The sequence below is a fragment of the Mixophyes fleayi genome, chromosome 6 (genome assembly GCF_038048845.1).
Source record: "Mixophyes fleayi isolate aMixFle1 chromosome 6, aMixFle1.hap1, whole genome shotgun sequence".
Classification (NCBI taxonomy): Eukaryota; Metazoa; Chordata; class Amphibia; order Anura; family Limnodynastidae; genus Mixophyes; species Mixophyes fleayi.
The window spans coordinates 160809745-160826869 of record NC_134407.1 but is presented as its reverse complement, the minus strand read 5'-3'; the positions used below and the strand labels follow the sequence as shown (position 1 = coordinate 160826869).

The following is a 17125-nucleotide window of genomic DNA, read 5'->3' as shown; positions in this document are numbered from 1 at the left end:
ATCACTGGAAATGTTCATCTTTTACCCCTTGAATCTCATTTAAATATCTTGTCCCTCAGAGAAAATGTTGTTTTTTTTTTGCGTGTAGGAGCAATATAAAAGGCACATGAATATGCCTAACCAGCATTTGGCTAGAAACATCCCGATCTGCTCTGCTTCTCCGTCAGAAAATGGAAACTTGAAACTTGTACACCAGTCACTACCACCCTGACAAGCAGATCTGTGCTTTTGCACAAAAATAGGCAGATGTTCGTCACAAATTGCCCTTGCACTGCAGACTTCCATTTTTGCTTGTAGTTTGTAAAGGATGCCCACTATGGACCACATAGGAAAAACTATACACTACTTTTGTTAAAATACACAACAGCAAAAAAATGTGTGTTTACATTAAATAAGAATATACCAGTGGTTTTCATCTCTACAAAACAATCCATGTATATATACACTAAACTATACTACCTTTTATATTATAGCTGTTTGTCCCATCAGTGTTTAATTAATTTAGTTATTTATCTTTGTCCTCCTCTTGAATGTCAGTAATATTCTGTGCAAAGGAGGAGAATCTGACAGGTTCAACTGTCATCCTGCTACCTGGAAAACAAAAGTGACTTTATTGCCACTGTAGCTATATGGAGAGAAAATAAAAAATACTTACAAAAATAAAATAATCTGTATCGCCCAATAACCGCTAACTGTTATGCTTGAAGTGTGGTTTTCTGTGAGGTTTTAGGTCCACATGAAATGGGCAAAGCAAATTTTGTTTCCTGACTAACTCATCTATTGCAAGCCTTAGAGAATACTTGCAGTCACACCTAAATGTTTTGCTAAGGAGCCCAGTTACACCCATGCTTGTAAGGGGTTTTACTTTGTGCAGTTTGTGTCCCTAATACTGCTTTCATACTGGCGCCCCTGCAATTTCCTGGGTTCCTCAAGACAAGTTTTTGCAGAGGCACAGAGCATCCCAGCTCAGAGACCCCGTTCACACTGCACCTTGGACCCGGGAATTTCCCGGGCCGATCCCATTCATACTGCACACAGGTCTGCCCTGACAATAAGTGTGAGTCATCACAAGAGGAGCTTTCATTGGCTGAAAAATATGGAGATCATTTAAAAGGGACTAGTTTTTTGCTCACAAAGATGAGGCCGAAGTGGGTGGTGACTGTTTACAGCATTGCTTTAATCATGGCCGACGAGTCACTTTTGTGTAGGCCGGCGTTCATGTTTTATTGTGTTTATGTGCTGTTTTATACAGCAAATGAGAGCTTGATGCAGCTGCTAACACTGTGCTACCTTGCACAGTGTCATTTCAGGAGGAGAAAGGAGCAATTTTTGGCACAGAGGGAGAATACTTGGCATCTGTATATACACAGGAGGAGATCTTATCTCAGGGCCAGCATTTCCTCCATATTGAGATTCAGTGCTGCAACTGACCGAACATTGTGTGCCAGAGAACGCAGGCACGGAGAAGCTTTCTGGCCTACTGTGGAATCTTTTGAGGAACAGAAGTGGATTGCACACTTTCGTATGTGACGCTAGACATTCAGTATGTACTGGACCTTATCAACCCAGCACTTTCTAAACAGTCAACAAACTTAAGAAAGCCCATTACACCAAGTAGGAGGCTAGCAATTGTGTTGTGGTGTTATGCTACCCCTGACGAATACCGCACAATCTCCTTGTTTGGAGTGGGGATATCCACAGTTTAGTGCATCTAGTGCATGAAGTCACCAAGGCATTGCTGGAAGCCCTTTATCATCGCTTCATCTCCTTACCTGATGGACAGGGACTGGATAACACCATCACTGGATTCCTGCGACATGGATATCCACAGTGTGCTGGAACAATCAACGGGACACACATCCCTATCATTGCCCCCACTGACAACCCTGCGGATTACTACAACCGCACAGGCTGGCATTCCATCATTCTGCAGGCTGTAGTGGACCACAACTATTGGTAAGCATTATTTTTTAGTTTAATGTGACTTTGTCTTATGATGTGTATTGTAAAACAAAGGTAAATATATTTTATTTTCAGTTTCACAGATATTTTTATTGGCTGGCCTGGACGTTCCCATGACTCCAGAGTTCTGGCCAATTCAGATCTGTACCAGATTGCAGAGGACAGACAAGATGTCTGGTTGTTCCCTAGAGAGGTAAATATCTATAATTTGTTGGATGATGTTTTCCTCAGCTATTAATACATTCATGTATTTTTTGGTATTTATTTACTGCACATGTCCCTCTCTAGATGTTCCGCTTTCAAAATACACTTAAAACATATATCAGCAGGTGTATTTTGTTCTGTAACCAACATTTGGGTAGCGTGTTCATGTATTTTTTTTATTTGAAGCTAGACATTATAGATTGAAAGATAATAGGTGTACTGATTCTTTTAAATGTTCCAATATTCTCTGTAAAGCACTACTGAAATGTAAGGTGTTACATTTCTTTTCAGAAATCAAAGTTCGTGAATGGTGTGGAGATCCACATAATCGGGGATGTAGCTTACACTTCGCAGCGATGGTTGTTGAAGGGCTTCACACAGCAACATCAACTGTCTGCGGAACAAATTCGCTTCAACCGTACCTCCAGTTCAGCTCGGATGGTGGTAGAAAATGCGTTTGGACGCTTGAAAGGATGTTGGCGATGTTTATTGAAGCGCAATGACATGGACACCAAACTTATGCCCCATGTAGTTGCTGCTTGCTGTATTTTACACAATATTTGTGAAATACAGATAGAGCAGTTTCTACCAGAGTGGAAGGACTCTGAACTGTCAGTGCTTTCTGTGGCTTCTACAAGTTATGACCTAGAACTCACAAATACATATGCAGAACTCATTCGTACCACCATCACCGCCAGTCTGTGCTCCATTATTGAGTAGAGCAGACAAGGGATTTGTAAAGAAAATTTGTTGGCCTCTGTTATACACGGGGTAAGGCGCCTCTACATGGTATGGCGGTTGTGCATTCCCCTGCATTCTAGGCAGGAGTCGATCCAGGTAACCCATCATACATTCCCGGTTCTCACGGAGAATGCGCTCTTGCATACCCGTGATTTGGGTTATAAAGGATTCCTGGAGCTTGTTACGGATTTTTTAAAGAACTAATCCAAAAACGAAGTCTCTTCAGAATATTTTCTTTATTTATGTATGCGCAATACAGACCATTCAATTCAAAATAGAATAATGGTAATTTCATATTACTTCTGCAAGCATTTTATGCCTTAAAACCACAAACGAATACGTAGATAGAGCATCATATAAGACTTTAAACCAATAATATCACTCCACATATCAGGAACTAGCAATATCTTCCCCTCGCCCCCCAGATATAGGCATTAATCCAAATGAATCTTGCCACATCTTATAAGACGCTAACTTACGGTACCTTACTGTACCACAACTTCCCTATTCCCTTAATATGTATAATGGAGGGCACATTTCTTTTAGATACGTTACTGCAATACTTTTTAGACATGTTTCTCTATATACCTTAAGCAATATGTCTATAGAAGTAAAACAGCTTAATTTGTCAACATATATTTTATGCACATAGTTCCTCTTAAGCATCCTAACTTAATTTTATAATCAGCTTTAATTCAACTTCCATTTGTTTGTATTGATTATCCATATCAGAGCTCGCGTTCATTGTCCATGAATCTTTGTAGACGTGCATCATCTTGGCCAGCCATAGCCTTATCCATTTCCTTTAGGTGGTCTAACATCACTGTGGTCATGGTTTTGGTAGCTAATTCCATCTTATTTGGTCTTTTCTTTTTTTTCTGAACATTGTAAACTAGAAATGGGAAAAAGAAAGGTAAAACAGTAGGATCACTGAGGATGACAGAATATTTCTGCAAAATGAAATAGCAGTGTTGTAAGCAGATATGTGCTTGAGTCTCCTCCCTCAGCACATGTTTTAATATGTTTGTATGTTTAATTTAGGAGTTTAGTAATTTTGTAGCTGTAGTTGTAGTTTTGTACTTGTAGGTTTGTAGATGTAGGTGTAGTTTTATAGTTGCAGTTGTGCCTAGTTGTTAGTTTAGTAGTTTTACACTTTCATTAATTTAATGTATTTAATTTCATTCACAAATTAAGAAACTTACTGTTTGAATGTAACATTGTGCTCTGTGGTTATTGTAAAGATTGTTTCGCTGACACCGGTTGCGTCTCTTGTAAGGACTGCGTATCTGCTGCAGGCTGTGCTGATGCCAAAGGTTGTGTATCTTGAAACTCATCTGCGGACAGATTTATTGTGTCTTCTGCACTGTTGGACCACTCCAAATCGGCATGTTTCTCTACGGACTCGCCGCTAGTCACCATTGTGGGCTGGCTAGACTTAGTGCTTTCTGATGAAAGAGTAGGAGCATCCGGTCAACTAAATGAGATGCAATGGGATTTGAAAATGCTGAATTTTCAAACACCATGTTGCATTTTTCGTAGAATGGCCATTCCATCCTTGCAGCACCACTTTTGCAACGGTTTTTGTCATGGACTTTTGCATATTGTTTACGCAGGGATTTTAATTTGTTCACAACTTGTTGTTGGCTGTGCTTTATTCCACATTGTGTCATGATTTTTGCAATGTTTGAATAAACAGTTGCTTCCTTTACAGTCCCTGTAATTTGTAGTCTTATCTCTTCCTCCCCTCTTACATTTAGCAACTCTGACCTCTTCTTCCATCCAATGTGACATTTTCAATGCTTTTCTCAGTGCTTTTCTCAGTGCTTTTCTCAATGCTTTTCTCAATGCTTCTCCACACTTCTCCACCTCCTTCTCGACACTTCTGCAGCAGCATTCTGATGACGTCATCCTCAAGCGTCCCAGACACCCAATCAGCTTCTTTCTGAGAGACCGCACCATTCAAAGCTACAGCGGTAGTAGCCATGTTTATATACGAGTAGAATTCCTGCTGTAGAGAGCGAGTACCAGCAAAGGATAATAGACTATAGTTCCCAACATTTCCAATGGCCAAAGAGGCACACTTAAGATCTGTTTTATTATATTATAGTCAGTATTTCAAAAAATGTACATATTATTTTATTCATCATTTTGGAAAAAGTTTTTCAAAACTTCGACTAAGTTTTTGGCTTTTCCTTGGCTCAGGTAAAGCAAAAATTCCCTTTTCATTTAGAAGAACTCTTGCTTGATGGACTGCACACTCACTAACATTAAATATTTCCATAACACTTTTTTTACTCCATAAAGTAGGAGCTAGAGTCAAAACTTGTATTGAAAAAGAAAGAAAATGTTAATTAAACATTAAAAACTCATAGGGGCATATTCAGTTACGATTCCGGTCCGCAGGAACTCGCTGGAATTATCCTGCAATAACGTTGATTTTGGTTTGCAGCCCATAGGGTTGCGTACGAAAATCTGCGTTATTGCGCTACCATAATACCGGCAATAACGCGCACTTTCCGCGGACCGAAACCCTAATTGAATATGCCCCATATAGGCAAACAAAATCATATTATTTTTCTTTCTTAGCCTTTTAAAGTATATTTTGGGGATCATTTTTTTTTTTTTTAAAAAATGAGACATGTTAACTCCTCTGCCTCAGGTTGATAATGGTTATTGAACACACTAATATATTTGTCTCAAAAAATTCTTGATTTTTGAACTAAATGATTTTTTAATGACTCTCAGAGTCAGGAAAGATTGACCAAACTTTTTGTTTTCTGGAATCCCATATTGTGATTGACAAAGGATAAAAATATCAAAGTGATTTGTGGATTAGGCACGGAGATGTGAATTTTTTTTTATGAGACATCTCGGGCTAAAAACGGAGAATCAGCAGTGGCATTTTTGAGAAATTGTTACTTTCTAATTTAAAAGAATTATGTGCTGCATTCAATTTAGAATACCTTAGTATTAAAATAGGCTTTTCGAAATTCTGTATGCTGCATCCAAAATGGTGCGTCTTGGCAGGGTCCTCTGGAACACATTCTGTATGTGTTTGTACAATTCATCAGAATGTAAGTCTTCTGCTTTATGCCTGCCATATAGAAGAGACCTGCAAGGACCTAATTACATATTTAGTCTGTTCAAGATAACAGAGACTGCATGCTACGACACTACTCTGTGTCCATCGAGTGAAAAATTAAAAAGCAAAAATTAAAAAAGAATTCTACTTGAGAAATTTGAAGACTGTGACCCAGAAGATGAAGTTTCTTACAGTCAGTGGGTATCTACTGACAGAACAGAGGTGGTGTGTCGCACTGCAACACAGCAGAACAGCACTGGACCATTGGAGGCATCGGGAAGACTTGTTGGATGGGTAGAACGTTACACGGTAACTATGGTGCTGTATTTAAGCTTAACATAATGAACATCAGCAAAAGTATAGTTTTGGGTTTGTTTTTTTGTTGCACTTTCCTCAAAATAGTTTGTCTGCACTGTAAAAAAAAAAGAAATTAAATAAATAAAAATAATAGCTCAAAGGCACTTGGGGTATCAAGGCATTAGCTGACCAACAGAACCTTTTCGGTCACCCCAAGGAAACCTAAATGTGCTGAGAAGAACACTGTGTAATAAACTATTATTAAATGAAACACATGGTTGGACAAATTACCATAATATTGTTACCTTTTTTCTTACCTGGTTTCCTAAAGTGGTTACCTCATAAGCCATGTCAGTTTGACATGCTCCTATTCATGATGGTATTCATATTGTATTGCCTTTTGGGATAACGTTAGACGACTGATGTAACCGGGCTAAATAGAAAGCTCTTTTGCATATGGAAAAAATTGCTAACCTCTAGTTAGTTTGAAACTGCAAGTGAGTTTATTAAAATTTTGTTAACAGAAATGCAATGTTACCTTTGTGGTTTGACATTGATGAGTCAGACTTTTAATGTGCTAGAGGACTTGGAGGAGAATTACAAACAGCGCTGATTATAGTCCGGAATTTTATGGCCTGAGAAAATGTATGTCTTTTAAACCCCAGATTGCAGGTGCAGCTAAAAAAGAAATAGCCATTTTCAAATAAAAACACAGAATTCCATTACCTCATTATTTAATTGATAAATTTGTTACTTGATGATACATCAAACATATACCTTCCCTGCAATGGTGAGACCCTGCAAAGTGACGTGATTTAATTTGGAAAACCGCATGGACAAAGAAATGACCTGATCACTCTCAATTTCACAATATTCCATTGAACTATTTAGAAAAGTATTGCATATAAACCTATGATTGTACAGAAGTTTACTTGTCGGCAGTCTGCCTCTGATTTTTTTTTTCCCCCTCCTCTAATTGGGAACGTTATTAAGATTCAAGGCTCGTTAAGCAATGATAAAGCATGTTTCTTGTTTAAGTTGTTGGGAATTAATGTTTTTATGCTTATAGAGGACTTGATTGGGTTAAGTAAGCTGTTCCATTTTATGAATGTCTACCAGTGTCTTTGTTACAGTTTGGTTACAAAAAGTGGGTGTTGTAGGCAAATTGTTGGTGGAATAAATTAAGAAAATAAGTATTCAATTGGGAGAATTGAAAGACAGGATCTTGGCTCTTGAAGCAGTTTATAGACAACCAATCTAATGCTTTAAAAACCTATGGGCATTCCTCCCTCAATAAAACCTTTGCCCTAATTTGAAATATTGTGTTGTGTGGTAGAAAAAAACAAATTTAAGTATGTATAAATGATTAAGTAATATGAACTATTTTCACATTTCTTTAGAGCCATGTTCCTATGCACCATAAAATACATTTTCAATAAATCAGTAAAAATAGTTTAAAAAATGACCTGACCATTGGATATAATCATAATATATTGAAAGATGGGACATGATCATAATGCAATTTTGTTAAAACTGTGATAGCAGTATAAAGAGATAGGATACTACACCTAACCAACGTGACCTGAACTCTGAACATAACTATAATACATATTACACTGTATACAGAAATAGAACACTGCACTAATAATACTAATTAATACTACTTAACCCAGTTATTCCCAGACTCAGTCCTCAGGGGACCTCTAACAGTGCAGGTTTTCAAAGTCACAAGTGAAATAATTTTACCACCTGTGGATCTTTCTAAATGCGCCTGTCTGTAATGAATACACCCGTGCACCAGCAAAGAGATATCGAAAACATGCATTGTTAGGGTTACCTGAGGACTGCGTTTGGGAAACACTGACCTAACCAATTGACATGATCTTAATTCCATTATATTACACTATACATCAGTTATAGATAACGTGATACATTTCCAAGCATCAAAAGGGCTGCACATCTATATATTAATAGCATAAGTACGACTTTTATGAGTGATTTATTTCTATGATGCCGTTGTCTGAGCACATCATATACATCTGTAGATTTGCAGAAAAATATTGGTGGCGTAATCGGTTGCATCGTTTCAGAGTGATTTCGCAAAACATCCACCCGCCATTTACAAATATGCATTACCATTGTCCTTTGGATGTTGATGTAGTAGAACCCTTACAGACTCATTGCTAGGCAACGGGACGCGATGCTGCTTCTCATTGGCCCCCTGTTATATTTAAACGCTTCCTGGCCCTCCTACCAGTGCCAGAGTATCAGGTCTTCCTGCCTCCAGCGTTTTCCAGTGTATTATCAGTTTCCTGCATTGTTCCTGACCTTCCTTATTTTGCCTGTGACCTTTCTGACCAGAACTGTTTGACCACCTCTATTTGGATCTCCCCTTGTACTGCGCTTCCTGAACAATACCGACCCGGCTTGTCTCACCATTCTTCTGGATATCCTCGTGTACTTATTTCTACCAGAACGTTACCGACCCGGCCTGTCTGACACCTCTTGTATCTCGCTATTCGACTCGTGGGAGGACCGCGACCTGCGTGTCCCTGCAGTGGAGTCCATACCTCCTTGCGGGGGTTCCTGGTGAATACCAGGGGCACGTTAGACTCCGCACCTTCCTCTGAGTGGCGCCAACAATAGCAGGTACGCAATATAGTTGTGACTGCTAGTGCTTTTTGGACATTCATTTCCTAAATTAACCTTACCTGTACGTATAGCAAACAGTGGTGTGCCCTCCACCGGGAACTCTACTACAAGCTATGGACAGACTTGGTCCAACAGCACCAAGAGCCATAGCACGTGTTGGCTCTCAGCTTCAGGTAATAGGTGGTTCCCAGGGAAGGGTGATTTAAGAAGGGGTGTCCACTTTAATACTGACTCCACAATATAGTAAAACTCATTTACAAACTGCATATAACAGAGACTACACTGCTTTATTCACACAAGTGCGTCTATTTGTCTGCTAGGTCCTCCGTCCTGTCTTTATAACTGTCCCCAGAACATCAATGCATGTATAGGTTTTCAGGATGCGAATCCACCGGAAAATGTGTGTTACGAAACGGGGACCAACTGGACTGAGGACTTTTTTTATTTATCACCCGTTTGTCACAGTTTAATTATACTTTTAATCCTTGGCCCAGTGTAAGTATATAAACCGGTGTATTGCTATTTCATGTCATTAGGTACATTTTGTTCTTGTTATTACCTGCAATATTGAATGTATTAGAAATATAAAGAATATTGCCATATCGTGTGAAAATAACAAGACAGCAGTAGTAATTTTGCTAGTGTTGGCTTAGGTAATTACCATTTGTCACAAATGTCCATTGTTATGAGGTGTGACTTAGAACTGGCTTGTAATCAGAACGATGTCTGAGAGACTGGTAAGGTAGCTTGTTGACAGCTTAATCTAAGTTGCTAGGTCAACATGTGATCTGAGAGGCAATTAGGTTAGAACTTCTAGATGATATGCAATTTGCCTCCACAGTACTATGCTCGCTAAAATAGAATTTGGAAATCTATTAATTTGTGTAAATATCAATGTTATTGGATCAGAATATATTAGACTCTGTATCTGCAGCGTTATACAATCTATGTGTCAAATGTCTTAATGTTTCATGCAAGCGTGAAGTGTCATTCCCTGATAATTAACCCTTTAAGTGTATCCAGCCAAAATTGTTAATTTGTCAAGCCATTCCATTACAATGTAAGAGAGACCGTATGACTAACAGTTAAATAATTTAAGTGTCCACTGACAGACCCCTTCTGATAGTGTGGGATTGAGAGATTTGACCCTACTCCCTGTATAAACAGCCAGGAATATAAGGAGAGCAGAATGCCAATAGAGGCTACTTTAGCTTGGAGGATCCTGGTGTACAAGACATCAGCAAAAAGTACTCTGGACCAGACATTGTACTGTAGTGCCAGCGGAAGAACCCCTACCAGGGCAGGGTCTGTTGGAGCCTGTATCCCAGGCTGGGCAACATGAGAACTGTCTAGCTAAACGGTATATAGATATAGTTCTGAAACATACTGAGATTATTACTTTGGAGTTCTGTCTGTATGAGGCTGCTGGAGGGTACATGCTACCATTTACCCTGTGCCTGTGAAAGTCAACTAATTGGATGAAGTTGTTTCAAATTAAATAAACATCAATTTAATTGGCTTTATCAAATATATGCAAATAGCATGCTACGGCGTGGAAGGGCGTATTACACAATAACACTAGCGAACACTTTTACATACATTTACACACACGTTCATTTGTAAATAGTTCATCTTAATGCAGTTCCAGCACATAGTCTTTTATAATCAAATGTAATAGATTTAATAGTTTAATATAATAATGTTAAAACCACTTTATTGATATCTAAGGTTCAGGATATAGGAAATGTCGTGTTTAGTGTCATACTAATCCACTTTCTACCATTAGACATCCTCTACTACAATCGGCTAAGCTATCGCACCTTGCGTATGCTAGTTATGGGTGATAAAGGATTAATGCTCAAAATGATATTGTGTTTGGAATGCTAATAGACTGGCAGGCAGCTGTTGGAGAGTTGACCCCTACCCTTGAAGCGCAACATGTAAACCGACCTTTGACCTGCATTATACTGGATTGTCCTAAATTCTGAACCAATGGAAAAATGCCATGACATCACCAATGCTTTATTTTAATTACCACAAACAATATAAACCAGACAATGAGACCATCATTCAGTCTACTTTGACCACAGACTTCAGGACTGAATGGCTATGCTTGATCCAGTGCGCTGCGTATGTATCAGCTGTGCTTTGTTTTATTTAATTATTTGTTACATCTTGCTATTAAATCTCTCTGTGCATTGGAACCACATTGATCGCAGTGGAAAATATTTATTGAAAGCGACTAGACTAAAGTAACATACCTTATGAACGTTTTTTGGTACTGTGTTGTTGAAATAAAGTATTATTTTGGATATACTCTGGTCTACCCGAGTGAGTTGAATCCCACAGAGGGTAGCACAATGTGCATGGTGTAAAGACTAAAATGTCACTTCAATGTCTAACCTATTAACACTTTAGTACTTCTCCATTCATTTTAACATGCAATCTCTTAAAATTCAGTTTGGTTTTGGAATAATGTAGTTCTGTTCCATCCTTTTGCACTATATTCTTGGGACTTCTTAATTGGAATCCTACATCCTCTGTTTTTTTTTTTTTTTAAATAATAAATACACTATACATCTATTTATTGGATGTATTTGTGAATATTGCACTGCTGTTGCTCCCACCCCCCCCACCCCCCCTGTTCAATTTAGTGTCATTTTTGCGTCCATGCACCTAGTCTGTACTCTGCAAGGAACGCCTCATATTTGTGAGACATGACGTCGCAAAACAGCATTTGCTCTGTACGTTTGTAAATAAAACTAGGTAAGTTTTGAAACATTGCCTGAACACATATTCTGAAAAATAACAACCAAATCATATTTGTAGTTTAACTATGTTTTAACAATTTATTTATTTTATTTTATTTTATTTATTTTTTTGGTGGGGAAGGGGGTGACAGGAGTGTACAACATTACATATAGCTTCTAACCTCCAAATTAATCTAAGGAGAAAATCTACAATACTTGAAACCTCTATTTAATTTAAATCCATTCTACATGGTTCGGGGGCTTAAGTATTTTACAGAAGGGGAGGATGTGACTATAATAACCAAAATTAAAGGAATATCATCCTTGTTTGCATAGTGCTACATCATATGATTCTATATCAAATCTTCATTTAATCACAAAACTCTTTTTTGCCTCTTATCATTATAATGTATGGTAAAGTATACATGTTACTAATAATTTTATTATTTTCTATTTTATAAAATATATTATAACCAATAATTTACACTAGAAGTAGCGCAAATGCCTCTGAAAGAATGGCCACTAAGAATAGACTAAAATGTCAAATTATCTATGAAAGAGAACAGCAAATGAAACCTGTAGTCCACATCTGCTATAATTAGAATTTAATAGGGCTGAAAAAAGACAAAAGCATCAAGTTGATAACTGTTAATTATGAATTTTGTAGCTAACAAGTCATTTAGACGAATGTTAAGGTAGAGTGAAGACATCATAAGCAGATAAGTTGTACAGGAGTGCTAGATGAGATGTACAGATGGTGTAGATTTTATTGCAGTGGTCTGTGTGATAATTGCACAGAATTGTACTAGCTATCTAGACATAATAACTAATTAGTGATCTGTCACTGTATTTTGCTCTATCTGTACTTTTCACCCAGCACTCCTCTGCATGTAAGAGGAAGCAAATAGGTGTTGACCTTCTAGATACTGGGAAAATGTAGTCCTTTATAAAGAAGTCACCAAGTCTATAATCCATTCTTATTGGAATAGTCTTATGTAAAACCATGAATGGATTATTAAAAAAAAACAGTACATTGAAGGGCATCGGATTGACAGTAATGTGTTTTCCTAGGATGTGTATGGTTCGAATGAAGCAGGAAGGACGAGCTGGGAAGTACATGTGTAGATTTATTGTCTACTCTATGTGGGAAGATGCTGAGCAGCGTGGGAAAGTGATGGGGGTAAGATGTTTTCTTTTTGTTGTTTTTTTTTTGTGTCTCATCTATTGTTTTACAACTGACAATGAAAGGTGTACTACTTCTATGATAAATCCTGCATTATGGACAAACCGTTGGTTTTGTCATGATTCAGGGGAATACAAATATACTCTGAGTTACACCTTAATTTATTATATGATTTTAGTCTGCACTGTACACTATTTTCCACACAGCTCTAACTCACTGGATAAGACTTGTGTTTACCCAGAGAAGCCACTTATTCAGAATAATGTACTTATATATTAATTTCTGATACATTGGTGATCTCATAAGAACCTGCAAATGTAAACTTGGTGAGAGTCTCAATACGTTGGCCCTAGAGGTGTCCCTAAATACCTTTCCAGCATCTCTCTGTGAGCCTTGTCACTTCACATAGTAGCAAAAAGAAATAAAATTGGAAGTTGTAAACTTCTTGTGGATAGAATGCCAAAGTCCCTGGCTCAAATCATACATCTGTGTCAAAAGAGTTAAAGTATAACCTTTGCCTACACACTCTGGAGGCAGCCATTTTGCAGCCTTTGCAGTGTATAAGAATGCCCTTCATTGATGCATAGTATCCAGTTGTGGCTTTTTCTCCCTTTGCCTTGTCAGTCATGTTTACTTTTATTATGCTGCTCTGTGAGCTCGACTATTTTGTAAGTATTCTCCATTACCAATTTGCTTACATTTTAAAATGGTTTCCAGGAACAGTAAGATGGTTAGGCATGATACTGCAGACTACAGTCCTCAATGTATAATATTTACTGAACTTGATTATGATTTTTTTTTCCATTGTAAATAACCCTATTTATAGACAAATGAAGCTGCAGAGCCCATGTAGTTCTATAACTGATGTGTTAGTGGGAGCCCCGGAAAAAATGTCTGTATGTTGGGCTCCATGGCTCGGGTAAGGGGGAGGAGCATCTTTAAACATGGTAGAGTGCAGGGGTGGGGCTTAGCAGTTGGTGCTCAGTGCTAACAGTTTATTTTATTAAATAATATTGCAGTGTTTAGAGCTCATGTTCTATATGTTTAATGCTAGACTATTTTCTCATGTCCATGTTTCCAACTCTTGCTATTTTAATTTAATTTTCTTAATTTATTTTTGCATGCTAGAACTCCTGTCTCTAGAAGACGCCCCCAAAGTTAAAGCTATTTAATTTACTATATATTAGCATTTACAGTATTTGTGTCCACTATACAGTACACATTTTGGAATATCAATTCCACTCATACCAAGGATATCTTAGTTTATAAACGTATGTTTTTTACGTTTTATTTAGAATTATACGTAGCATGTTTTACTCATAGGAAGCTGTAACGTTGTTTTGTTTTGTATAGATTATTTTGGTTTTCTATATGTAACTTTCCAGAATTCTAACCTGGATGTGATCTACTTGTTGCTGTGTAAACATTGAAAGTTAATTCCACTTTTAAAGAATGTTCTTTCCTATCCCCACTGCTTATAACCTAAAAGCCATTTTCTTAAACCCCATAGATTTGTCCTTCTGTGTTTAATAGTTACAATCTCAGTAAATTGTTTTTGCTCGCTGCTAGGGAAAGCTCCCTCGTCCGTTAGACCACGCTCTCTACAGAACCTCGCACCACCTTTCTGGCTGTACAATCTTTCCATTCTGGTCTTATTGTCCTTCTTGCTTGTACTGCTGTTGTAACTTTATCTTGAAAGAATGTAGACAGATGAAAAGGAGAATTATACATATATTTAGTAACGCAATTAATTTTCAAATATATCAATCCAGAACTTATTTTACTAATTAATAGTTTGTTTTGTTCATCATTTTACTCTTTTATGTCAAAAGGATCACTGAAGACAGACCTTTACAGGTGTCTGTTTTTTATTTGTTAAATATCTTTTGGTTCTTCCTCAGACTGGTTTGTGATAGTTGCCTATTTATGGAATGTTAGATAATGGAAAAAGGGGGTTTTACAAGCTTCAGTATAATATTCTTTTTTTCTAGTTAGACTTGCTTTGTTAATTGGTCTTACATTTTCTAGTGTTGCTACCCTTATTTCTGATGTCCTATTTTGTTCATATATTTATTCAGACTTTATGCTAATCTTCCTACTTAGTCCCATTAGATCTATTCTATACTTATTACCTATGGTACAAGTTGATACATGATCCTTTTAAGTAGGTGTCAGTTGCATATCTCCCACCACTATATAGTGATTCCTAATATAACAGTCAGGTTAGAGTCCCTTTCCTCAAACTCCAGCCATTACAATTTCACTCTAGAATTGACACATGTTTTAGTCCTGAATTTTGCAGCAGAACAGGCCATTTTGCAGAGGTGCAAAGTTCTGGTTTTACAATCCTTCAGACCCTCTTTTGGTTAATTCATTATACACCGAACTCTTAGGGCTAAATCCTGTGTAATTTTCCGGCCATTTAGAGCTCTAGTTTTGAATTAATAGAGCAGTGAATCAACATTCAAACAGATAACAAGTGACATATGTAATAAAGGCGGCAGCCATTCATTCAGGTACATTTTTAATACAGACCTGACTTATTTCAATATTTACCTCACTATCCAGTCTTCCACAGCATGGAGACCTGAAAATATGGGGTTCCTGTTGAAAAATTAAGGGAAGAGCAGGTTGGGGGATTTATGTATGTGCAATGTCTAAATGTGAGAAACCCGTGAAGCAGAATTTTGACCAACGACCACTTTTACCCCTACAATTTGTAAATAGTCTCCCCAAGTTCCTTCAGACACATATTTTTGGTAATTTCATCATTCTGTCTTTGTCTCTCTGCTAAAGAACGCAGCTATCTCTTTTTATATTAACAACTCTGCATTTGTTCCTAAATTATCTCAAACAGATTGCAAATTAATCTTAATGTAGCTATGAAAATGATGGTATGTTTGGGCCTCAGCAGTTTATATGAGCAGATTCCCAGTCCGTGTGTTACTCTTCTGCCCATACGCTAGTGAAGTGCACTGCTGGCAGTTTCCCTCCTTATAGATGTGTCTGTGGTTTGCCTGAGTGTTTTTATTCACATTTTCCTTTGCGACTAAACCAAGAATAGCATCTATTTTGTAGTCATGTGAATGCCTTTCATTGGCCATGTAGTATTGAAACTTCACAGTGGCAGTTACAGATATCATCCTTCTTGATGTTGTATGTTTTTATTTTTAATGCAAGCCCGACTTTTACCGGTTTATTTCCAGCTTTTTTGGTCTATTCCACACAGGTGGTGTTCTTCTAGGTGTGATCCTCTGTGTTTCGCACAAAGCGCACACGGGTCAGACAGAAGTGTTTGATCAGTGTGCAATCCATGTGGAACACAAATATGTCAATGTGAGCAAGCTCTTTAAAGGTAAATATTAAATACTTTGTACACAAATAATGAACGATAATATAAATTCACATTTTAAAAGCTTTATTTGTTGTGCATGTAAAACATATAATACCGTTTATGTGTAACTTCACATCCATATCTTGTTTTTGTTAATAGCCTTTAATTTTAATGACTGATCACTTAATCCCAACTGTCCCTTGGGCTCTGTTTTCCTTTAGCAATAGGAGTGAAGAACCACTAGCCAGTGCCCTAAGAGCAGATACAGATTACTCAGGCATTTCGATTTGCACGAAAGAATGTAAATTAGCTTTATTTGCCGATGTTACAATGTTGATGGTTTCTCTTCCTGAGAAGTCTTTTCCCACTATTGTTAATACGATAACAGCATATGGTACTTTTGCAGGTATAAAATACATTTTTCTAAATCTGAAGCACTACCTATTTCAAGAAAAGCACTGACTCCCAAACAGACTCAAGCCATGTCACATTTCTTTTGGCCACTGTAAAAGGGTAATACCAGGGGTATATGGTTCCTTATAGTCTGGCACATTATTTTTGACTATTACCATCAACCAACTCCATGCAAAGATAGTTCTGATTTAACCAAAGAGGTATAGTTCTTATTTTCCCTTGAATCTACAAGATCAATATTTAATAACTTATGCTTATCTTCAAAAAATCTGCACACAAGTTGTAGTTTCTTTTTAAAAATATTATATTTTTAATAAAAATTCTAATTGTAAAACTCATAAATATTATAAAACAGCATGACAGAGTGTTTTTTTATAGAAACTCAACCGATTTTGTTTGCTCTATTAACATAGGTGGTATAGCATAGATGTTCATACAATACATTACATCCATTGTCTATTTTATAAATATCAACATTTATTTATATAGCGCCAGCAATTTCTGCA

At 37.3% G+C, this 17125-nt stretch overlaps 1 protein-coding gene across 1 annotated transcript in view; it reads left to right on the top strand.

Moving 5' to 3' along the window:
• The window catches only part of UQCC1 (ubiquinol-cytochrome c reductase complex assembly factor 1), a 101871-nt gene that overhangs the window by 31682 nt on the left and 53064 nt on the right, over positions 1-17125 (top strand). Inside the window, exon 7 of the mRNA XM_075176944.1 lies at positions 12760-12868. Within this exon, the coding sequence (XP_075033045.1) occupies positions 12760-12868 (109 nt within the window). The remainder of the gene's footprint in view (positions 1-12759; positions 12869-17125) is intronic.